Consider the following 23,934-nt stretch of genomic DNA (forward strand, 5'->3'; position numbering starts at 1 on the left):
AAAAAGAACCTTTGCATTTGGCGAAACATGTAGTGGTTTTAGTGTTGGTCTAGGACACTGGTTCCCCAGAGATTGAATGCAGGTTTGGCCATGGAAACCAATGGGTGACTTTGGACAAGTCATACTCTCTCAATCTCAGTGGAAGGAGCTTTAGGCAAGTCAGCCTCAGAGGAAGGCAAATCCCCTTTGAATAAATCTTACTGAGAAGACTCTTTGCTAGGGTTGCCCCAACAGTCTGAGGGACCGTGAACCTCTGCTTAAAAAGTTTGAGGAGTCCTGTTCTAACCATTTGTCAGTTTCAATCTTAAAGTTTAAAAAAATCCTTTGCTACTTTTGGCTTTTCAGCCTTATGTTCCCACCAGTTTTTGCATGTGGCAAATCACCCTTTTTGCATAGATTTCGATTTATAATTGCAGCCATTTTATCATGGAGCAAATAGTTGTTGCAGTTGTTGTTATTTCTCCCTGTGGGAAAGCATGAGCATGAACCAGCATGACAAGCAGATCAGGAGTGCAGGAATACAAAAATCTTTTCATTGTTTGCTTTTCTTCCCAAATTCCTATTTCTGTGTTGCTGTGAGTTTTCTGGGCTGTATGGCCATGTTCCAGAAGCATTCTCTCCTGACGTTTCGCCCATCTCTATGGCAGGCATCCTCAGAGGCTGTGCGGTCTGTTGGAAACTAGGCAAGTGAGGTTTATATATCAATGAAATGTCATGTCTGTTTGAGGCAAGTGTGAATGTTGCAAATGGCCACTTAGATTAGCATTGAATGGCCTTGCAGTTTTAAAGCCTGGCTGCTTTTTGCTTGGGAGAGTCCTTTGTTGGGAGTTGTTAGCTGGGCCTGTTTGTTTCCTATCTGGAATTCCCCTGTATATTTTTTGAGGATGTCTGCCATAGATGTGGGCTAAATGTCAGGAGAGAATGCTTCTGGCCATACAGCCCGGAACATGGCCATACAGCCCGGAAACCTCACAGCAACCCAGTGGTCCATGAGATCTCTTCCAACTCTATGATTCTATGAATCCATCCATGAAAGCCTTCGACAACACGTTCCTATTTCTGCTATGTAGGCAGACAAGATGGCTCAAAATAACAAAATATTAAGTGGCTATATGTATTACAATAATATCTATGCGTGTGCCTGAATTTGTCCATTGAACCACAAAACAACAACCCATCAACAAATGCAGATTGTTGTGTACTGTGGCAGTATTATATATATTAAATGTAATATTACTAATAATATTACCATATAATGATATAGTGCAATATAGTAATTTAATGCTTATATTGTGCTATGCTAATAATATATTGTATGTTCATTTGATTTGTAAGCCGCTCTGAGTCCCCTTCAGGGTGAGAAGAGCGGGATATAAATGTAGTAACTAAATAAATATTAAAGTCTAACACATTTATTATGGTCAAAAGAATATTTATACAGCAAGATTCTTTGTTTTCTATTTTTTAAAATAGAAAATTAGCCTCTGTGACAGACAGCAAATAGATGGGAGAGGGGAGGTACTCAGTACTCACAGTTGTGGGGAAATAGCGGCTTGACTTAAAGTTCTTCAGGATGAGGGAGCAGAGGAACGTCCCGAGGAACAGGATGAAGGACATGAAGGTGACGTCAGGCACAAAACTGCAGCTGTTGCCCGCCAGGTGGCCTCCGAGTTGCACACATTGTTTCTTGGTCAGCAGGGACCAGTTCCCAGGCTCCAAGTCCAAGGGCTGTGGCGAAAGAAAGGAAGGAAAACATACCAGATCATTAGCAAGAATGCACTGCCGGCCTAAAGGAAATGAGGGGGAAATTGTTGTGACAGAATGTTACACTGTGAGCCAAGACAGAATAGGGTAAACATGTTTTGTGAAACTGGTTCAGATGGAATGAGTGATGCGTTTTAAGAGCTAGGTCATGTTTTTCTTCCTGGGGGAGAGCCAAGCTTTTTTGTGTGCTGAAACTCCATGCGTCCTTGGAGATGAGAGGAGGATGCTGCAAGGGTTGAATGAAAAGTAATGCCTCCACCTTCGTAATTCCTCAACAGATGGCAGTATTGGCATGCGGCAGGTACTGGCTTCTTCAGTAGACTCTCCTCTACAGTTCCATTTGGCGGGAAGCCTTAGCATTGAACGGTTGTGTTGTTAAAGTGCGAAGTATGGAACCCTGGGCAGACGGTCGGTCAATGCGACTTAAGCAATGTGCAGTCATTGAATTCTTGACAGCAGAAGGTGTCACCCCAAAGGAGATTCATCAGAGAATGCAAGCTGTTTATGGTGATTGTGTTGATGTGAGTACTGTGCGTCATTGGGCAAGTAAGTTTAAAGATGTTGAGGTGGGAACATCCAACAAAGAGTTGGATGTCCTGTGACAGCAACCACAGAGTTTCACAAGCAAAAGGTTGATAGATTGATTCAGGACGATCATCGTATCACTCAGAGAGAAATTTCAAGCATAATCAGCATTTCACAAGAACGTGTGGGTCACATTATTGCTTTGCTTGGCTATTGGAAGATAGCCAAGCAAGTGAAACACTGGTTGCGGAAACAGAGTGTCGACTTCTTCCGTACCGGCTTCAGAAAACGTGTTCATCGTTGGCAGAAATGTATCCAATTGTCTGGTGATTATGTGGAAAAGTGAATAGTGGTAGTTAAAGAGCACATTCTAAGGATTATTTCTGCGTTTGATTTATTAAAATATTCCCATCCACACCCAAGTAACAAAGGTGGAGGCATTACTTTTCATTCAACCCTCATAGGAGCCCAGCAGGAAGCAGGGTGGGGGCGCAGCACCAATTGATGTTATAATTTGGTTGCTTTTCTGGAGAACTTCTCTGCCCGGCACAATCTAGTCCCCTGGGGCAAACTAGACGCAAATAAAATACATGTCAGACTACATCAGGACAGAGAAAGAGGAGTACAGGCAGTCCACAAGTTACGAACAAGACAGGTTCTGTAGGGGCCCTTCCAGACAGACCCTATAGCCCTGAATCTGATACCAGGTTTTCTGCACTAAACTGGATTATATGAGACCCCACTGCCAGATAATCTGGGATAAACAGAAAACCTGGGATCAGATTCTGGGGTATAGGACCTGTCTGGAAGGGCCCTGGGTTTGTTCTTAAGTTGAATTTGCAAATCAGAATAGGTAGAGTACATATACAATGTAACTGTATATATGTATGTACCCTGTCTGTCTATCTATCTATCTATCTATCTATCTATCTATCTATTTATCTGTCTATCATCTATCTATATACAGTGTTCCCTCACTACTTCGCGGTTCATTTTTCGCGGATTTGCTGTTTCATGGTTTTTCAATAAACTCTAAAAGACTATTATAAATAATAAAAAATTACAATTTACAACCTAAGGAAGGGAGGAAGGAGAAGCCGAAGGGAGAGAAAAGGAGCCCAAGCGTTAACGGGAGGAGAAGGAGGCAATTTATCCACACACGATTGATTGATAAAGACTTAAAATAGTGTATAACTACTAAAATAATGTATAAATATTAAAATAAATATAGTGCTCCTACTTCATGGATTTTCACTTATTGCGGGTGGTCCTGGAACCTAACCCCCGTGATAAGTGAGGGAACACTGTACACACACAAATATATTACTTTTGAATAGCATAGGACCCCCTGTGGTGTTTGCCTTGCTGTCTCTGCCCCTGTTCAGAAAGTTTCACCGCACTTTCTGTCCCAGTGATAATTGGATTTTGCAAAATTTGCCTTCTTGTGGAAACAAAAGTTGGTAATAAAGCTTCATTGGAGACACCTTTTCCCCTTAATAACTCTTTCAGGAGTGAATTTCCCTTCCTAGGGGTAGATTTCTCTTACTTCCTGTTGTCTCAGCCCCGTCCCTTCCTAGGACACCATACATTCACAAGATGCTGCAGCTGTGGTGGGTTCGGGAAAGGTGTATTGTACATCTTATCACGCAATACTGTTAAAGCACTGCTATTTTATTTTAAATCCTGTGGCCGCCTGCTTTAGAATCCGGGGATTAGCAGTATAGGGAGGGGCCTTTAAAATCCTCAGCCAGAAATGTCCTGGGCCTCACTAAACTACAAAGCCAAAAAATCCACAGGAGGCAGCCATAGGATGTACTGTGGAAGGGCACCACTTTAACATTGTAGAATGATAATCTCAACCACAGAATAATTTTTCCTTTATTGTTCCATGCCAGGCTTAGGAAGAACCTGAAAGGTGCTTTTTTTTTTTTTTTTTTTGTTCTGTTCCATTATCCGGGTGGACTCCAAAAGGGTGCATAGACAGAGAAGAACAGTCCATTTTATGGGGGGGGGGGGGGTGTGTTGAAGAAAGAAAATAATTTTCCCAGTTTTTTCTGATTATTCCCTCTCCCCCTTTCCCATTTCATAAACGAGGGTTGTTTTCACAACGGGAACATAGGCGGGGAAAATAACAGGAAAACAGAGGGAAATGGTTTAATTCCATCGACCACCTCCCCCTCCCCAAAGTGGATTATCCTCCTCTGCCCAGCGCCCCCTAGTGGCCTCTGCCGGGATAATGAAATGGTATCTTTTTTAGGATCATTATTTCTATGCTATATGATGATTGAAGCATAGTTTGTTTAAAATCTTTTAAAAATAGTTTACTGCCTTGCTCATTACTTTTCCATCACTTCTTTATATATTTAAAACAAAGAAGCCCTCAGTGATGCAGTGGATTAAATCCTTGTGCTGGCAGGACTGCTGACCGATAGGTCGGTGGGTTCAAATCCAGGGAGAGCAGGTGAGCTCCCTCTGTCAGCTCCAGCTCCCCATGCAAGGACACGAGAGAAGCCTCCCACAAAGATGATAAAACATCAAACATCTGGGCGTCCCCTGAGCAACGTTCTTGCAGAAGGCCAATTCTCTCACACCAGAAGCGACTTGCAGTTTCTCAAGTCGCTCCTGACATGAAAAAAACAAAACAAAAACAAACAAACAAAATATAGGACTGATAACATAATGGCAATTTTTCAGAAATCCAGAATGCTTTAACATATTTTAAAGTAACTTCGATGTAACTAGAAAACGTTACTTATTGCACCTATAAAGTAACTTGGCTCCTATTTAATTAAGCCTTTCTATGACAAGAAAAAGCTTCAGAGGAAGGCAAAGCCCCTCTGAACAAATCTTGTCAATGAAACTCTGTGATAAGTTCACCTACATTCTCTATATGTAGGTGATGACTTGAAAGTAGCAACAATCTACTTTGCTCTTAAATCATCTGGCCATGCTGGCCATCTGCCTTCAAAAAAAAAGTACTGGCCAGTCATTCAAATACGAGCAAAATAAAATGGAAAAACATAAATGGGTATTCTTTGGGGCTGTGGGATAACTCTACAGGAACCCTCTGGTGTAGTTGCAAGCATTTGTGATGTTTTCCAGTAACTGATATTAAATCAGCAAAAGGTGGATGGCACATGTTGGGCATGTAATGAGCATACAAGCACAACAATTGCAGTGGACAGATTAGAACTTGTCAGGTAACTTTACCCATTTCAACTATGGCTAGGGAAAGATTCAAATACTTTGAACCTTGCTTATGCTTAGGGCAGTGGTAATAGTCATAGAATTGGAGAAACTCTACTAGAAACCACTTTACATCACACTGTGATTTTACTTTAACCTGCAAGTTGCAGTTTAGGGAATGGTACTTGAATGATCAAGCACAGAGCTTCAATGCTTCTACAAATGACAAACTGCAGAATTCCACAGGATGCATCCATGGCAGTGAAGGGGAATGATGACACTGTAATTGTATAGTGTGGTATGGCTCCATAATAATGAAAATGATTTCGTTTCTTACCTCTTCAAAACTGCTAATGGTTGGGAACAGTGTCGTGTTTAAAAGAGAAAAGTTGCCTGGGGGAAAAAGAGAAAGAAGGAAGAAAAAGCAGAAAAACTCAGTCTGATCACTTTTTCATTTTAGTCCACTGTTCAGATCCATTGCAACCTAAAGCAACGGAGGAGCTGTTTTTTTTTTTAAAAGAAATGTTTGAGATGCGGTTCTCTTTCACACTCCACACAAGTATTGACAATGTGATGTAACAGGGTTATAGGCACCTTCCTGACAGGGTTGTAAAACACAAGCCTGCAGCAGATTTTCATCTAATCCACTAGGTTGGAGGCTGGGCTGTTTTTAAATGGAAAGAGAAACATTGGTTTTCATTGATTTTCCATAAACAAAACGCAAGTCAAAACAGTAACACCTATTACAACAACGCGCACAAACTGATAGAGGAGATACAATCTTGCTCATATAGAATATCCATATTTACTGACCCTATTTCATACTCCCCCATAATACTGACTGTTAAGGGGGAAGAGGTGGTATAGTGATAAAGGAAATGTAGAGAGGCCTTTGTTGAAAATTAATTAATTCCCTGTGCCTGACAACAAAATGCCAAACACTACTTTGACATATTCTGGCAGAATTGTACCAAATTCTGCTTCAGACCAAAGTGGGCTGTTCAGGAGAGTGGGTGATCCCTTGTAGCACTTCCAGTTGGCACCAGTCAGATGGGAGATCGCTTTTAGGCTGCCCTGGTCGACACAGGCTTCTTCTACACTGCCATATAATCCAGTTCAAAGCAGATAATCTGGATTTTTATGTTAGTGTAGAAGGGCCCTTCCACAAAGCCATATAACCCAGAATATCAAGGCAGATAATCCACAATATCTGCTTTGAACTGGATTATCTGAGTCCATACTGTCATATAATCCAGTTCAATGTGGTTTTTATACAGCTGTGTGGAAGGGCCACACTTTACAGGAGCCATTGCTAAACCAGCCTGATTGCCTAGAGCAAATATAAAAACAGGCTGCAAGAATGCTGCTCCAAATTATTCCCTCATCAGAAGTGTGACAGGTTTCTACTTAGTGTCTACTGAAGAAGAAATAGGGGACTCACTCTTCAGCCACATCTGACAGGCATCTGTGTTGAGTTTTGGATGCTCTCTTGAAACATTAAAGTTCTTCCACACTTTTGATATTAAGTGATTGAGATTGTCATTGTATAGCTTTGTATTTTTTCCATGAATTAGCACTACAGGAGTTGAGGGGGATAGAGGTGGGAGTTGTTTTTTCTTGATGTGTACTTGAATAGCTCTGCTGATGTTTACGTTCTATGCTACTGATTTCTTTTACATTGCGCTATTTCTATGTAATGCTACTTTTCCCATTCAGGAGGCTGTGATTGGGTCAGAACATAAGACAGAGGTTGAGTATCTCTTATCTGAAATATTTGGGACCACAAATATTTTGAATTTTGGAATACCTGCATTTGAATATATGCACTATCTTGGAGATGAGAGCCAAGTCTAAATATGAAATTAATGTATGTTTCATATAAACATTATACATATGGCCTGAAGGTAATTTTATACACAATACTTTGAATAATGTTGTGCATGAAACTACCAGACACCAAAGGTGTCAGTCCCTCAGCCACCTATGCATTTTTGATAGAAGAACTGGGTATGTTTAGCCTGCAGAAGAGAAGGTTGAGGGGAGACATGATAGCCATGTATAAATATGTGAAAGGGTGTCATAAGGAAGAGGGAGCAGGCTTGTTTTCTGCTGCCCTTGAAACTAGGACTAGGAGCAATGGGTTCAAATTACAAGAAAGGAAATCCCACCTGAACATTAGGACGAACTTCCTGACTGTACAAACTATTCAACAGTGAAACTCTCAGCCTCGGTGTGTGGTGGAAGCTCCTTCCTTGGAAACTTTTAAATAGAAGCTGGATGGCCATCTGTCGGGGATACTTTGATTATGCTTTTCCTGAAATGCAGGGGTTTGGACTAGATGACCCATGTAGTTTCTTCCAGCTCTATTAATCTATGATTCTATATAGATTGGGGAATATTTTAGTTTATGAGAATTTTAGATAAGAGATGCTCGAGATGTACAAATCTTTCCATTGATTAAAAGTACACTAAAAGCTATGACAGGGATCTGAAGGTCTCCAGCCACTCTACTCCAGCCATCACAACAGCATTTTACCTGCCTCTGGCATCTGGCAGGTGCAGCTGTACAAGGTAACATCATTGATCTTGTAGTCCCAATTCACCGGGTAATGTTCCACTAGAGACAGCATCTTCTTAATAGCATCGTAGATGAAAATAAAGCTGATGAGGGCACAAAAGCCTTCCTCTGTAAAGCGTGTGAAATACTGCACCAAATAACTGGCTTCCGTTGCCACCAGGATAAGGCCAAAAAAGGCCACCCAGAGGCCAATCCAAAGGCGGAATTCTAAATAATCCAGGTTATAGTCTCTGATGGGAAAGAGGAAGAAGACATTTTTCTGAACAGACTGAGTTGCTTAAAAGACAGTGGCCAAAAACAGCTATATACAATTCAACAACCTCTAGAACGCCTTACGATTGCAGTATGGTATATTCATGTTAAGCTTTTACATTCCCAGTCCAGCCACCACAAAAGCTGAATGATCACACAATAGGAGATCCATAATGAAAATTTCCCACTAATAATTGATCCCTATCACCTTACATTTACAGAAAGGTGATAAGATATATTAACTACAGTAGGGTCTTGCTTATCCAACATTCGCTTAGCCAACGTTCTGTATTATCCAACGCAGTTTGCCTTTCAGTAGTCAATGTTTTTGTAGTCAATTTTCAATACACTGTGAAGTTTTGGTGCTAAATTCATAAATACAGTAATTACTACATGGTAATTACTATGTATTGAACTGCTTTTTCTGTCAATTTGTTGTAAAACATGATGTTTTGGTGCTTAATTTGTAAAATCATAACATAATTTGATGTTTAATAGGCTTTTCCTTAATCTCTCCTTATTATCCAACATTTTTGCTTATCCAACTTTCTGCCGGCCCGTTTGGATAAGTGAGACTCTACTGTATATACGGTACTAACTTTATGATAGCAATTGCACACATTCAAGCCAATTAATTAATTATTATTCAAATTGTGGAAAATGGAATGCATTTATTGGGGGAATAAGAATCATCACATCCCTCCGCTACATCTATAATTCTACCTATCGTCGGTTCTCTACATCTTTTGGATTATATTTCTGCCAATCATCAGCTCATTAAAACAATGGGATCAATAGTCCAAGACAGTGGTTCTCAACCTGTGGTCTCCAGATGTTTTTGCCTTCATCTCTCAGAAATCCTAACAGCTGGTAAACTGGCTGGGATATCTGGGAGTTGTAGGTCAAAATACCTGGGGATCCAGAGGTTGAGAACCACTGGTCCAAGACATCTGGAAGGCACCGTATTGAGAATGGCTGAACTATAGAGCATCTGCTCAAAGATCAATGCCACCATCTTGCTCATTTGTGTTGAAGTTATTAAAGTAATAGTGTCTAGTGAAGAAAAACACACTTAAGGTTGGTATATTCCAGGGAATACTCCATACTTCTGAATATCTAAATAATCTAAATAAATAAACTATGGGTTCCATTATTGTTCATATGCTGTGTGGTTTAGCCTGGGTGACTTTCTATTGGTAGTTTGCTCTGCTGAAGCAGTGCATTTTAAATATGTAATAACATACGTCACCCTAGCAATGTATAATATCTTGATTCAGCTTTTTAGTGCTCAGGCAATGCTTAAACAACTCATGAACCAAAGTAGCTTAAGATGACAAGTGAAGGCGTATTGATTTGGTCATGTTGAATTAATTACTATTACATTGCCAGTAAGCAGCTATCTCCATATCTGAACTAAGATGATGGAGTAGCAGATCCATTGCTCCAAGCAAACTGAAATCATAATTGATTTTGTCATAAGTCTAAGGGTATTACTGAATATTGCATATCAGAATTGGGGTGCAGGCAAGGAGAGACACTGGCACAATATTTCTTAAATTACTCCAAATTATCTCCATGGGGTTTCAGGAAAAAGAATATTGCAGGTTTTCACACAATGTGAACACAGGCTAATGTGAAGGCTTACTTACTTGCTAAAGGAGAAGAGAAGTCGCTCAAAGACAAGGACAGGTCCGGTGCTACTCAGAATGGTGAGAGGCTGGCCAGAAAACAAGCAGAAAAATGCTCCAGCAAAAGCAGTGCCCAGGAAACTCTCCAGCACACCCTAAATCGCAGAAAGAAGGAAATAGTTATTTGGCTCCATGGCAGTGGTCAACTGACCGATCCCACCTTGACAACTTTATTGCACAAGCTACTATTCCACGGTAGTCATGCAGTCACTCCTAAGTAGCAATATAAATGAGCAGCCTCATTATATCACCTATTTCCACCTATGTAATGGTACCAGTTCATAGATCCATGTTCCCACTGCATATGCTCATAACTCTGCATCCCAAACTTTCAATACTCAGCATTTTAAAAACAAATTTTAAAAGCTATTCTGCAATTCCAGCTATGGTTAGTAATTATTTTAAAAGTTGGAATTGGCAGCTATTGATGGTTTTGTCCATCAATAGTGGATGAGTTAATCACAAGCAGACGCAGTGGGATGCACACAGCTTCATGTGATAGGGGCCACCGCCAAAAGTGACCGTCTTGCTTCAATGCTGGTTTGTCTCCCTTATGCGGATAAAGTCCTGAGTCCCAGGTTTGGGAAACAAATAGATAGACATCAAGCCCTGGGATGGTGGGCATGAGTTTCCCCTCTACTTGTATGCATATGCAAACATTTGCATGCTCCCAACTGGAGGCATAAAAGTGCCACAGCTTGCTATTGGTCCAAGTGTGTCTAGTGTGATGAGGCAACTTGGGTCTGAACAGGCAGGAGAAGTGCAGCATCCACAAATGGATGGTGGGCATTACTAGGATTTCCTTTACAGACCTGCATGTTATCTGTAGCATCCCCCAGCATTCCTCCAAAGGTGATTGCATTGGTGACGGTTGCCAAGTAGATGTAAAGGATCGCTGAAAAGCACTGGATGTTAAGGGCGTCATAGAAATCGCTGCAGTACCAGGGAGCTTTCCTCTGGATATCCTTTAATAATCCCCCAAATAATCTGTAAGAAAATGAATACTTCTTTAATCCCATATATAGTTTTAATTTACTGTATATGGTAATTTGCAGCCTGATTTTTATTCTGTTTAGAGCTGAAACATAAAGGAAAGGGTAGAACAAAATGAGGTGGAAGAGATATCTTAGATGATTTGCATGAGATCACCAAGGATTTTTAATCCCAATAGATCTGACTGTCTAAATTAGGTTTATAACATCAACAAAGCTGTTGAAAAGTAGCAGTAGATTTGTTTGTGTTCTGATTCAGTTCTCATAGTGAATACAAATCTCTGGAATCAGCATGTTTTACACCTTGGCTAGGGCTGGTAGAATTTGTAATAAGAATCACAGAATCATAGAGTTGGAAGAGATCTCATGGGCCATCCAGTCCAACCCCCTGCCAAGAAGCAGGGAAATTGCATTCAAAGCACAAAGAACAAAGAAAATCCCACAACCGAAAGGCTGGTAGAATGTGCAGTTCTCGTAAAGAACAAAGAAAATCCCACAACCTAAAGTATTTCCAATTAATTAAGCCTATCCATGATTCCAGGGCATGAAGCCCCAATGGACCATTCAACTATTTTCAAGCTTCTGTATTTCTCATTAGTTGAGAGACTTCAAGGAAATGCACATCCCTCTTATTCCTCCCAGGCAACACTATCTGTCAAGTTTACCGTCCTGTTCTCTTCAACTCCTCACTGACATGCTGGTGGCCATGACCATGGCCATGGCCATGCCGGTCATCCATCATAGATTTGTTTCCATTAGAATGAGGACTCCATTCTCGGAGGTGTAAGGAGAGCCTGGAAAGCAAAGTGATGCATTTAAAATAGATCTGTCCTTATGTACAAATGAGTAGCCATCTATTCATCCTCATCTGAATCTTCCATTCCTATGCTACTGTCAGACTTCAGTCATTCCCAAAACTACAACTAGTGCTTCCAACAGTTTTTGGAGACAATTGAAATACTGGGAAAGCTCAACAACTGAGCACCAAGTGTGCTATCTTGAATTAAAATCTCTAGAAACCATACTATAAACCAAGCCTGCCTAACCTTTGGCTCTCCAGATGTTTGGAGCTTTAATTCCCAGAAGCCCTAGCCAGCTTGTCTAATTGTCAAAAATTCTGGGAGCTAAAAACACGTGGAGGGACAGAGGTTGTGCAGGTCTGCCATGAACAATAAATGTGCTTCTATCACCTGCTCCAAGTAGTCATCTTGATACAAGTTCTTACTGAAATAAAATAGATGGGCTTGTGACATCCAGAGGAAATACCCAATTCTCCAGGTCTTTCCCTGCAGATTTCTAGCCAAGGAGATCATCTCAGATTCACCAGCATTTAACCAGTGTCATCTCATTACCAATTCCACTCCATAGATACCTCTTCTGTGGTGAGGGTAGGCATTTGGGGGGAGCAATTCGGGTGGTTGGGTCCCATTTTCCTGGGGGTAAGACAGTCAGCTCATCCATGAACTCATCAATTCCTGCAATGAGATCTCCTCTGCCACTTGCTTTCCTGGCAACTCTCTGAAAAAGCTGTAAGAGAATAGGGTTAGTTCCAGCCCTGACTTCATGAAAGGAGAGACAACATCATGCTTTCTGTTGAACAAGAAATGATGTTCAGGAGAAATTCAAGAGCTTGTTTTGGATTTGGTTGCCATAGAATATAAAGAGAGAATCTTGCAGAACCTGACATTGTTCAGGAGTGAGGAATTTGTGGGCCGTCAGATATTGTTGGATTGAAACTCCCATTAGTCCTAAACAGCATAGAGCCAATGGTAAGCAATGATAATAGTTACAATTCAGAAATCTCTGGAGAATTACTTTTTGTCAACTCCCAATCAACTCTAACTTTGTGGTTAGTACAGGGTCTGTAATGTGAGATACAGCTATAATAGGAAATGCGGAAAAGGCCCACATGGGCATAGCCAAATAGATGAATTTCCCTTCCTCTCTCTTGCCTGTTGGCAGAGTGAATATATCTTTGGGTTGTCACATTTTCATGTTTCTCTCAGATTTGACAGCACCAGGCTATCCCTAAGCTTTGGTATCCCCATGCACTCAAACTTACCTCATCTGTCAGGAGAGTAGCCACAGCTCTGCCAATTTCATGATAGGCCTTCATTTTCGCTCTTGGACCCAATAGGATGAAGAGGAACCTAGACAGGGCCACAGAAGAGGCATGGGTGTATTCACTATTGCCAAAAGTAAACAAGTGATTGTTTTCTTCTGTTGAAGCTAACAAGGCATTGATGCTACTAATCCCATCCTTAGCTAAGTAGACATTGGCACTGGGGGCTTTTACCTGGAGCTTTTATCTTGTAGGAATCAGGATGCTAGTCAGGCTGAAGATCCAACCTTTGGTCTCCTGCAGGGCTACTGACCTGGAACAAATGACCTGAAGAACCAAGTCAGATCTAGCTTGCTCTGGACATTTCAGGGTTGGTTTCCAGCATGGGATCTAATATTTTGCTTTGGCCTTCTTGATCTGGAATTTGACTAACAGCTATGACGTTACATGCTGTTTCTCATTTGGTTCTGAAATGACGTTCCACTCCTGTTTTCTGTTTCTTTAGACTGTTTAAACCAGTGACTCTCAACTTATGTTTCTCCAGGTGTTTTGGCCCACAACTCCCAGAAATTTCAGCCAGTTTACCAGCTGTTAAGATTTCTGGGAGTTGAAGGGCAAAACATCTGGGGACCCACAAATTGAGAATCACTGGTCTAAACCAAATGTGCCCAGCTCAACACTTGGCCAAGATCTGACAGAGATGGATTGGGTCCTCTTTAGCCTGCACACAGTAATGAGGGCTTGCCTCTGCTCGCTGTACTCTCCCTAAATGATATCTGCTCAGCTCAAAAGCTATACTTCGCATAAATTGAGGGAGATATTTCAAAATGATCAGGATGATGGCATCATTGAAGCCAGTGAACTAATTTGAACACCTCTTCCAATAATCCTAGGTACTAAAAAAATTAACATGTATCCATGCCTTAGTGCAAGTAATTCAGGTCTGCTGCCATCTTTTTCCACTGAAGACTGAAAGCTTACGCAGTAGTGGAGATGGGGTAGGGAAGAACGTAGCTACCAATTCTCCACCAGAACACCGACAATGTATTTAATTTGCAATGGCAACCTGATTCTAAGAACAGCAGGACATTTGCTTCCTTCCAGCATCCTGGCAGGACATCTACTGTTCTGCTAGACGTCCTCAACATCCCATGACCAGTCTGCTTGCTTGCCTGTCTATATGCTGATTACCTGCTGGGAAAAGCAACCTCTGTCAGGTTTCCAAGGAGCACTGACTGCTGCAGGCGTACAAAAGCAATGAAGGGCTTCTCCAGAAAGCTGGCTTCTCCTACAAGGATGTTGGCCACTTCAGTCCCAGCTGGAATCTTCTTCTTGAAGTTGTTTTTGAGCTGCAGTGAAAGAAAATTTAGGCCAGAAAAAAGTGACTGAATAGTCCTGGGAGTGAACCTTTCCCTGCCACTCACTCTTTTTAAAAATGGATTGAACGTTTTGTTAAAAAATGGACAACAACTACTGTAGCAACAAGAATGCAACATCCAGTCTCCATTCTCAAATATTACATTGTTGTAGGAAAATGGTGGTAAAGAGAGGCTTAAGAAATGAATTGAAATTAGTGTGTAAAGGGGAAGTGGCTTTGCTGGTGTTTCATGATGACACAGACATGTTTTTATTGTTGTTGCTACTTAATTATAAAGGGCATCATTTGTTTGTCCAAGTCCCATTAAATTTTCAGAGATGACAAAAGCAGGAATATTTTTCCAAAGCTAGGAGGAGAGAATGGGACAGGATCAAAAGAGATACTTGCAATAAGAGAGAACATTGTTCCACCAAAGTGAAGACTTGAGAGTTTTTGGAGCACTTTGCAAGATATTCCATCTTTCTGTGTTTACTTACCTGCTCCTTTAAAGGAATTTCTGAAATCTCATTCTTTGCATCCGAACGGCTATTCACTTTGTCTGCAACAGAAGGTTTTTAAAAAATCAATAGAAGAAAAAATGCTAGACTATTTCTTAATATGAGATCACCCAAATCTTTTTACAGCTTTGTCCTTACAAACACTGGAAGTTGGAATGCCCTCTTAAAGATGAATGAAGATGTAATAAAGTCTTCAACCAGAAAAATGTCTTTAATCAGACACCTTATGAGGGTCTCTTGCGGTTTGGTCAGTGCACAGAATCTTCTCATTTAGCACCAACTGTATTGCAGTTGTATATGCCAACCTTGATGTTGCCTTATTGGCTTCCCGAGCCACCAAAATTTTTGCTGAATCTTGCTGTGTGACTTAGCCACTTAGCTAATGCATCTTAATTCAGCATTGCAATGCTTGGTTTATTTACTGCACACTTTGGTATGATTGGAAAAACCTCTCTTACTCCAGAAATGTTCCAAGAGCACCTTATTAGCTCTACTTACTGTACTCTACTCACTTTCAGGCTCTGCCTTACTTCACAATGTAAGGGAGAAAGAATTTGAAATGTTAGGATTAGTGTACTAATACAATCCTTTACATTCCTGCCTAGAAGTAAGTCCCATTGAGATGACAGACCTTATCCCAGGGAAGCATGTGTACAGTCGTGTGTACCTTACCAGTTTAGTAGTATATTACCAGTTCAAAATCATGTAATGTTCCCAAATTTCCTGGCCAATTTCTGAGATCCAAGGATAACCCTGGTGATGTCATTACATTGCACACTACTCATAGTTGCCCTCAGCCTGTCATCAAAATTCATATGCACAATGAGTGCGGGGCAGAATATATTCTCATCTTTGGGAATTAAGGGAGAATTCTTAATTAAAGGCTTAGGTCAAGAACAAATGAGGGGATTATTTTTTCTCATGTACTCAGGGAGATGGAATAAGGAGCATTTAATGTACCACATTTAATTGCACAATAGTGGCACCGCCCCCCCCCCATTTTTGGTGATGCTTCACCACCCACGTGGCTGCACCCTCAAAGGGAGTACCCATACAGGTGGGTGATGGTTCACCCACCCGCACAACTGTGTCTCCTTTCCAAAAGGGAAAGAGGGCAGGTGGTGGGGGGAGTGAATTCACACACACACACACACCATCTACCTTCTACCTTCTTTCTGTCTTCATGCTGTGGGGCTTGACTCAAGCCAAGTCAAGCCCCACAACACCAAAATGGCAAGTCGCACCTTTTGTTCACTTGCCTGGGTGAGTGAGCGAAGGGTGCAACAATTATGCAGGAATGGCAAAAGTCCGATTTTGCTTTCCCTAAAAGGAGAGTGCAACCATTATGCAATAGCGACTATTATGCAATGAAATACAGTAATTTACTTGCTTTTAGACATAAAGTGAATGCAAAGTAGAGTGGATTGGGAGCCCTGGCGCCACAATGACTGGGAAGGCAGAAGAAAGCTAGCTAAGTAAATATATTGCCCCATGGAGACTCTTTAAACGTGGCAGCAACCAATCAATTAAGCCTTAGAAACTTTAGCTGTAAGCTGGTCTATAACTGATCTGGAGATTAGCGCACAGCTCTTCCTTCTTGCCTGGAGCTGTACTCTTTGCACCCTTGTCTTCTGCTTCTGAAAACTAGAGACGCACGGCCAGATTCTGGCAACCCAGAACAGGATGGCCCCTTAAATCAGCAGTCTCTTCAAACACCTACCAATAAGTACAGTATTCTTCTTTTTATTGCTATATTACTGTGCCGTCGCACCCAGGCACCCTTTGGTTGAAATTAGGATGTGCTCCTTTCTTTGCCAGGTGGACTGCGGGGACCTTATCTTGAAGCTCAGGAGTCCCAGCAACTAAGGCCACTCCAAATTGAACATCAAACAAGATTTTTATTTTCTCAAAGTTCTTGACAGGCTTGGCACAACTTGTTGAGGTTACAAATCCAAACTGTCAACTTATAAAATCATGCAGATGTTTCCTTTTAACCTTTTCATTTGGGTGCTGGGTTAACTTCTTCTAAAGGTGGATAGATCCTGGGATGCTCTTTACCCTAACCCTGAGTTGCTATATCAGAAAGAGCAGGTCTTTCCCTGTCTAAACTCAAAACTAGCTTGGAGAGCTTCTTCCAATGGCAGAGAAATCCTGGGATATTCTCTGCCCTAGTGCTGAGTTGCTATTTTAGAAAGAGCAGGTCTTTCCCTATCTAAACTCAGAACTAGTTTTAAAGGCAAGAGGTTAGTACTTACGATGGCTTGCCTGAGCTGGCCTGGCTTGACCACACAAGCACATCTGAGTTCCTTTTTCTATTTTGTAGAAGGCAAAAGGGGCTTTTTAAAATGGGGATTTTATCAAGATCAAAAAGATACTTTTGCAAGCTGACAACAGCAAAGGCTTTGCAGGCTGGCTACAAACCTCTGTTGATGGTTAACGATCAGGGTGTTGCTGAGTCTGTAGCAACCCTGAAAGAAACACAAAAAGGGTGCTATTTCCTATAACTATGAGACAATGCAAGTCAAACTCCTGGGAGACGGAACAATTACCGATTACAATCTGCAGTATATTTGTGCTAAACTTCATACACACCTCACAAGGAGTAGCACTCCTCTCCAAAGGTGAATGTGTTCGTAGCTCCAGGCTTAAACTGATCTCTCTTATCACTAAGATTGTGTGATCTTTGAGCATAGTGCAGACCCTCTCTAGCCTGCTCCAGGTGAGATGTAAGTGAGAGAAAGAAGGAATGCAATGTTCAGTCACATACCAGAGCAGCAGGGGGCCAAGCACATCGCCACCAGCATCATCAGCTGAGATTTGGTTGTATGGTGTTGAGGTCTGAGAAGCAATATGTGGGCGAGTTTGTTCAAATGCTCTGGCCTAAGGGCGTGGTTCTCAATCTGGTTCTCCATTATCTTCTCTTGAACAAACAAACGAACAGAAATTAATACATAGAAGTCTCTTCCTTTCTTTTTCTAATATTTGGAATTTGTTGGATTCCACTTATAATTGTCTCCCTTTTAATAAGCAACATCTATTAAGCCCCGGTGGCGAAGTATGTTAAAGCACTGAGCTGCTGAACTTGCAGACCGAAAGGTCCCAGATTCAAATCCTGGGAGCTGAGTTAGTGCCCGCTGTTGCTCCAGCTTCTGCCAACCTAGCAGTTCGAAAAGATGCAAATGTGGGTAGATCAATAGGTAGCGCTCCGGCGGGAAGGTAACAGTCATGCAGTCATGCCAGCCACATGACCTTGGAGGTGTCTATGGACAATGCTGGCTTTTCGGCTTAGAAATGGAGATGAGTACCAACCCCCAGAGTCAGACATGACTGGACTTAGCGTCAGGGGAAACTTTTATTGCCATAATAATGAAATAAAAAGCAGTGGCATCATTTGGGGGGGGGGGGTGTAAGGAGCACTACAGACCACACAAGGGGACACCTTCAGAGGGGATGACACCAAAATGTCTGTCTAAAATGTTTGTGCAGTGTTTCAGTAGACTTTGTAAAATAATAATAGCCTTGTACTGTAACCACATAAATATATTTTGCAAACTCTGCTTAGCTTATCAAGATATTTTCAAGGCCAAAATGTAATGCTTGTTTACTTGTGAACCTTCTAATGTTCATGCACTTCGAATCACATCTGCAAATGAGCTACAAGCACACACATTGTTTTCTTGTTTTTGTTGCTACTGTTTTTCCATATTCACTCATTTTATAAAATGTTCTGGTATTTCAGCTACAATATAGTGATCTGGTTTGCTACAGGAGGATGTCCATAGGGGTTACACCTACCCTGTTTTTCCCAAAATAAGACCTATCATGATTTTTCAGCATTTCTGAGGATGCTCAAAATATAAGCCCTATTTCAAAAATAAGCCCTTGATAAGAGTTCATTTAAAAAGTCAATTTGGAAAAATAAGACTGCCCCTAATGCATCTTTTGGAGCAAAAATTAATATAAGACCCTGCCGTATTTTTGGGGAAACAGGGTAGTGATGCCACTTGATAAGAAGAAATCTCCATGGCAAATTATGCATAAATTTGAATTATTATAATGCCATCGGATTAGTAGGAGCCCCTGGTGGTGCAATGGGTTAAACCCTTGTTCCAGCAGGACTGCTGACCGACAGGTTGGTGGTTCGAATCTGGGGAGAGCAGGTGAGCTCCCCTCTGTCAGCTCCAGCTTCCCGTGCGGGGACACGAGAGAAGCCTCCCAGAGGATGGTAAAACATCAAACATCCAGGCATCCCCTGAGCAACGTCCTTGCAGGCAGCCAATTCTTTCACACCAGAAGTGACTTGCAGTTTCTCAAATTGCTCCTGACACACAAAAAAAAATCTGGCTAGTAACTTTTGCATTTTGCTCTGCAGTGAACCCCCTGAGAATCCTTAGGCAAGTCACTGTTTTTCTTCATAACAGAGGGTTGATGAGAACATAACTAGAAAATAAGTATCTTTAAAAGTGATTAAAATCGGTAGCTAGCACTAGACCTCCCAGCAGAAAATGTTACTGTTTTACTTCATGTGTTTATTTCAAATTGCCCACCACTAAACTTAATTGACCAAGCTCAGGTTCTCACTGTTGCTCACTGTTTCTTTAAGAGGCAATTCTTCAAAACAAGAAGAGATGCATGCATTCAGTTTGAAAGAAATGCATTCAGGTTGGGGCCCAGAAACTAACTGAAAGAGTGTTGCTCTCCATTTTCCTCTTAATTGTGTTATTTCTTAGACTCAGATGCTACTCTTTTTGTTTCTAATATTCAAACCTACAGCAGTATTCATAAAATACAGAAATAATATTACTAGCTTATTTCTTCACCCCATGCATAATTTTAATTGAAAAGATTGTTCTTTAAAGCATACTTAAACAATTTGAATGCATCTCTATCACTTGTATGAGGTTTTCTCTAAATTAAATATTTCCTAAAATGGTAGTACTATTTCCTCAAAGGGGAATTTTTCTAATTGAACCCTTTGATCATTTTGATTGCCTGCTCCTGCATCCTTTCCCATCTGTTCAATGTTTTTAAAGGTGGGCAGCTAGAGTGTTCCCATCGCATTTCAGCTGTCCCTTCACTGCAGGGGTTTATTGAATTGCTAGGATATTGACAATTTTATTTTTGATTTGTATTTTAGGGGAAGTTTTTAAAAAATCATTAATGTGCATTGGGTCACCATTTTAAAATGAACCATCCACTACTATCCAAAGATCACTTTTCTGGACTCTGTGGTACTTAAGATGGAAATGGATGGCTTGCCCCAACATGCATCACTTTACAATAAGTTACACTGAATGTCATTTGCCATTATTGCTCACCCATGAGTTTGGAGAGGACAACTTTCAGTGAAGTGTTCATGTCCCTGAATAATGTACCTTCACCAAGGTTAGGGTAAAGGTAAAGATTTCCCCTGACGTTAAGTCTCGTTGAGTCCGACTCTGGGGGTTGGTACTCATCTCTAAGCTGAAGAGCCGGAGTTGTCCGTAGACATCTCCAAGGTCATGTGGCTGGCATGACTGCATGGAGCGCCGTTACCTTCCTACTAAAGCAGTACTTACTGATCTATTCACATTTGCATGTTTTTGAACTGTTAGGTTAGCAGAAGCTGGGGCTAACAGAGGGAGCTCACCCCGCTCCCTGGATTCGATCCGCTGACCTTTCGGACAGCAAATTCAGCAGCTCAATGGTTTAACCCACTGCGCCGCCAGGGGCAGCGCCAAGGTTGGGTACGCCTTATTACTCAACACTAACTCCAGATCCTTAAGTTAAAAAGGCACCAATTCTTAGAAAGATCCTCAGATGAAAGTTTTGCAAGAATTTCTGCAGTGCCAAAATCCATGGTGAGTATGTAAGCCTTACAAATTGGGCTGCTCATTGAATAATTGTTATTACTTCAGTGAAAAACAGACATGTTCTTTGGAAGGAGAGTTGATCCTTTCACATGTACTACATACCAACAATTTCCTTAAAACTTTGTGCTTCCAGATCTAGCAAGATGGCCCCTTTCCTTATACATGTCCGCAGCTCAAATAGACTATGAAGGGACAGGGTGGTCACGTGAGGCTTGCTCCAGCGTTCCCCTCCATCTTCCACTTTCTCTTCAAATTTTATCCACCTGCAATGGAAAAATTAAGTTACTTCGGTAACAGAGTAATTCAATAACAGGTTAACATAGCAGGTTAGTTATTTTCTGTGCTTGGCTTATGGCATGACCTCTTGGTCAGATGTCTTTTTATCAGCTATAGCAGAGCTTTCCAAACTCTGAGTCACAACACATCAGTGTGCTGGCTGCAGTCTGTAGCTGTGTCATGCAAATATAATGAGAAACTTTAGAGTCTGAAATAAGCAATAAATAATTTTAAAATGCAAATTTTTCATGCAATGTGTTACAATTTATTTATGTGTCCATGTCTCTTAAAAGGGCTTAGTTTAACCGCTGGCTTGGTAGTAAAACTGAATTACTGTGTTGCAAAATGATACACATCTAAAAAGCGTGTCACCAACATGAAGTGTTTGGAAAGCTCAGAACTATAAGGACCTCTTTAGCCCCTTCTACCTTACCATAAGTAAAGGTAGGTAAAGGTTTCCCCTGACGTTAAGTCCAGTCGTGACCGACTCTGGGGGTTGGTGCTCATCTCCAAAGAGCCGACGTTGTTCGTAGACACCTCCAAGGTCATGTGGCCGGCATGACTGCATGGAGCGCCGTTACCTTCCCGCTGGAGCGGTACCTATTAATCTACTCACATTGGCATGTTTTCGAACTGCTAGGTTGGCAGAAGCTGGAGCTAACAGTGGCTGCTCACGGGATTTGAACCTGGGACCTTTCGGTCTGCAAGTTCAGCAGCTCAGCGCTGAACACACTTCACCACCGGGGCTCCTACCCTACCATATAAAATCCAAATTATCTGCTATATGGCAGTGTAGATTTATATAAAACAGTTCAACGCAGATAATGTGGATTATCTGCTTTGGTAATTTGTATTATATGGTAGTATAGAAGGGGCCTTTGTTAGTTTCAACAAGGTGGTTATCAACCCAAATAGACCAGAGATATGTATATAGACAAAGCAAGGCAGAGCTCACAGTCCAAGACATCATATTTAGAAATCAAAAGGTCAACAATGACATTATGCAAAAGAAAAACTGCTGAGATTGAGGAGAAAGGTTTGAGATATGATTCGCTCATGAGAGAGGATAAGACAGGCTCTTAGTTGATCCCTGGCTGTTACTACAATTAAGATGATATCTGCAAAGCCTAGATCTTAATCTCTCTACTGTCAACATCAGAGTGGAACCTCATCCAATGGAAGTACATGGAGGAATCTTTGAATCTTCTAGGCTGTGTCTTATTTGTGGTGTGAGGTAGAGTGATGCATAGGCTGGGGCTAATAGCAGGAGCTCACCCCAATCCTTGGATATGAAGTGCTGACCTTTTGGTCAGCAAGTTCAGCAGCTCAGTGGTTTAACCCGTTGTGCCACCGGGTTAGATTAGCCACTTTGAATCTCCTTTGAGGAGATAAAGCGGGGTACAAATAATAATAATAATAATAATAATAATAATAATAATAATAATAATAATAAGTTATGATTTGTAAATAAATATTAGCTGTGTTCATTGGACACTTTGAGAATCACATTCCTTGTGTTGTTGAAGCTTTCGTGGCTGGAATCACAGGGTTATTGTATGTTTTCCGGGCTGTATGGCCATGTTCCAGAAGTATTCTCTCCTGACATTTTGCCCACATCTGTGGCAGGCATTCTCAGAGGTTGTGAGGTATACTTTTGGTACATGGCCATACAGCCTGGAAAACACGCAGCAACCCCAATCGCATTCCTGTTTTCTTTTCTTTCTTTTTTTGGGATTGTGTAACGCTGGTTTTCTTTTTGAAGCCAGGGCACTTGTTCATTCCTTTTTGTATTATTATCACAGATATAAAATTCCACTAACAAAAATATTGTTTTAAAAATGAGAAATTAATGTAACGGAAACAATAAAGCCACCACAGAAAGAGCAAAGACTAACAATTAACCCATAAATCCTGCAATTACGTAACTAACTGAACATGAAACAATTATTAGTTGGGGAAGAAGTTAGGAGAAACTATTCAATAAGGAATACTTGTAAGAAGATGTAGGACCTTTGCTGACTGGGACTCACATCTGAAATAATAAAGTAAGATGGCATGGAGACAGGAACTGCTAGGCTTTTAAAGGGTGAGTGTAATTCTATTATAATAGTATTATATTTAACCATCAAATTAATTCAGCTTTTATTGATTGTGGGAGAGCAGTAGTTAGAGAGAATTAATGGAATCTGCCGGTGGAAACCATCCAAATTTTATTTCCTGTATTTTATTATGAGTGTGTAGAAATCCACACAAGTAGGGAGATAGATATTAGCCTATATTAAAGTTAATCTTGGGCTGTGATTCCCAGCCTTTTGGTCTCCTGGTGTTTTGGACTTCAACTTCCAGAAATCCCAGTCAGTTTACCAGTTGTTAATAAGTGTGGGAACTGAAGTCCAAAACACCTCCAGGCCCAAAGGTTGGGAACCACTGATCTAGGACAAGAGAGTGAAGTATGTCTTATACCTCTCCTTTGGACGCATTAAAGCTTGTATTTTGCTCTCTATCTTTTCTTTATTACAGAATCTGTCTTCCTAGATGAGACATCTCCTTTTATCAGACGCACTTGGCTCTTCCAGCCAACCCTAACCTATCCGATAGTGGCTACCAGCATTGAGAGGAGAAGGGGTAGAGAGCTGTAAATCCATCAAGACCCAGTCAAAGGAGCCAAGACAAGCTTATTTGCCTGAGGCTGGATCGACACTGCCCCATATCAAAGGATCTGATCCCAGATTATCTGCTTATTCAGTGTAAACTCATAAAATCCGATTCAAGGCCAATAATCTGAGATCAGATCCTGGGATATAGGGTAGTGAGGATCCAGCCTGAGTTCCTGGTCCTTGAAACTATTTTCAGAAAGGGAGAGTGTTGCCTGGCATTTCTACAA

General features: G+C 41.1%; 1 protein-coding gene across 3 annotated transcripts in view; it reads right to left on the minus strand.

Moving 5' to 3' along the window:
- Nucleotides 1–23,934, minus strand: part of slc4a9 (solute carrier family 4 member 9) — a 99,305-nt gene that overhangs the window by 28,414 nt on the left and 46,957 nt on the right. For all 3 annotated transcript variants that reach the window (XM_062977882.1, XM_062977881.1, XM_062977883.1), the window contains 12 exons: nucleotides 20,877–21,037; nucleotides 17,690–17,842; nucleotides 14,902–14,963; nucleotides 14,239–14,396; nucleotides 13,048–13,135; nucleotides 12,358–12,512; nucleotides 11,651–11,779; nucleotides 10,806–10,980; nucleotides 9,955–10,088; nucleotides 8,012–8,283; nucleotides 5,813–5,868; nucleotides 1,534–1,728 (listed from right to left, as the gene is read on the minus strand). In XM_062977882.1, the coding sequence (XP_062833952.1) occupies nucleotides 1,534–1,728; nucleotides 5,813–5,868; nucleotides 8,012–8,283; nucleotides 9,955–10,088; nucleotides 10,806–10,980; nucleotides 11,651–11,779; nucleotides 12,358–12,512; nucleotides 13,048–13,135; nucleotides 14,239–14,396; nucleotides 14,902–14,963; nucleotides 17,690–17,842; nucleotides 20,877–21,037 (1,738 nt within the window). The remainder of the gene's footprint in view (nucleotides 1–1,533; nucleotides 1,729–5,812; nucleotides 5,869–8,011; nucleotides 8,284–9,954; nucleotides 10,089–10,805; nucleotides 10,981–11,650; nucleotides 11,780–12,357; nucleotides 12,513–13,047; nucleotides 13,136–14,238; nucleotides 14,397–14,901; nucleotides 14,964–17,689; nucleotides 17,843–20,876; nucleotides 21,038–23,934) is intronic.

The sequence above is a fragment of the Anolis carolinensis genome, chromosome 4, assembly GCF_035594765.1.
Source record: "Anolis carolinensis isolate JA03-04 chromosome 4, rAnoCar3.1.pri, whole genome shotgun sequence".
NCBI lineage: Eukaryota > Metazoa > Chordata > Lepidosauria > Squamata > Dactyloidae > Anolis > Anolis carolinensis.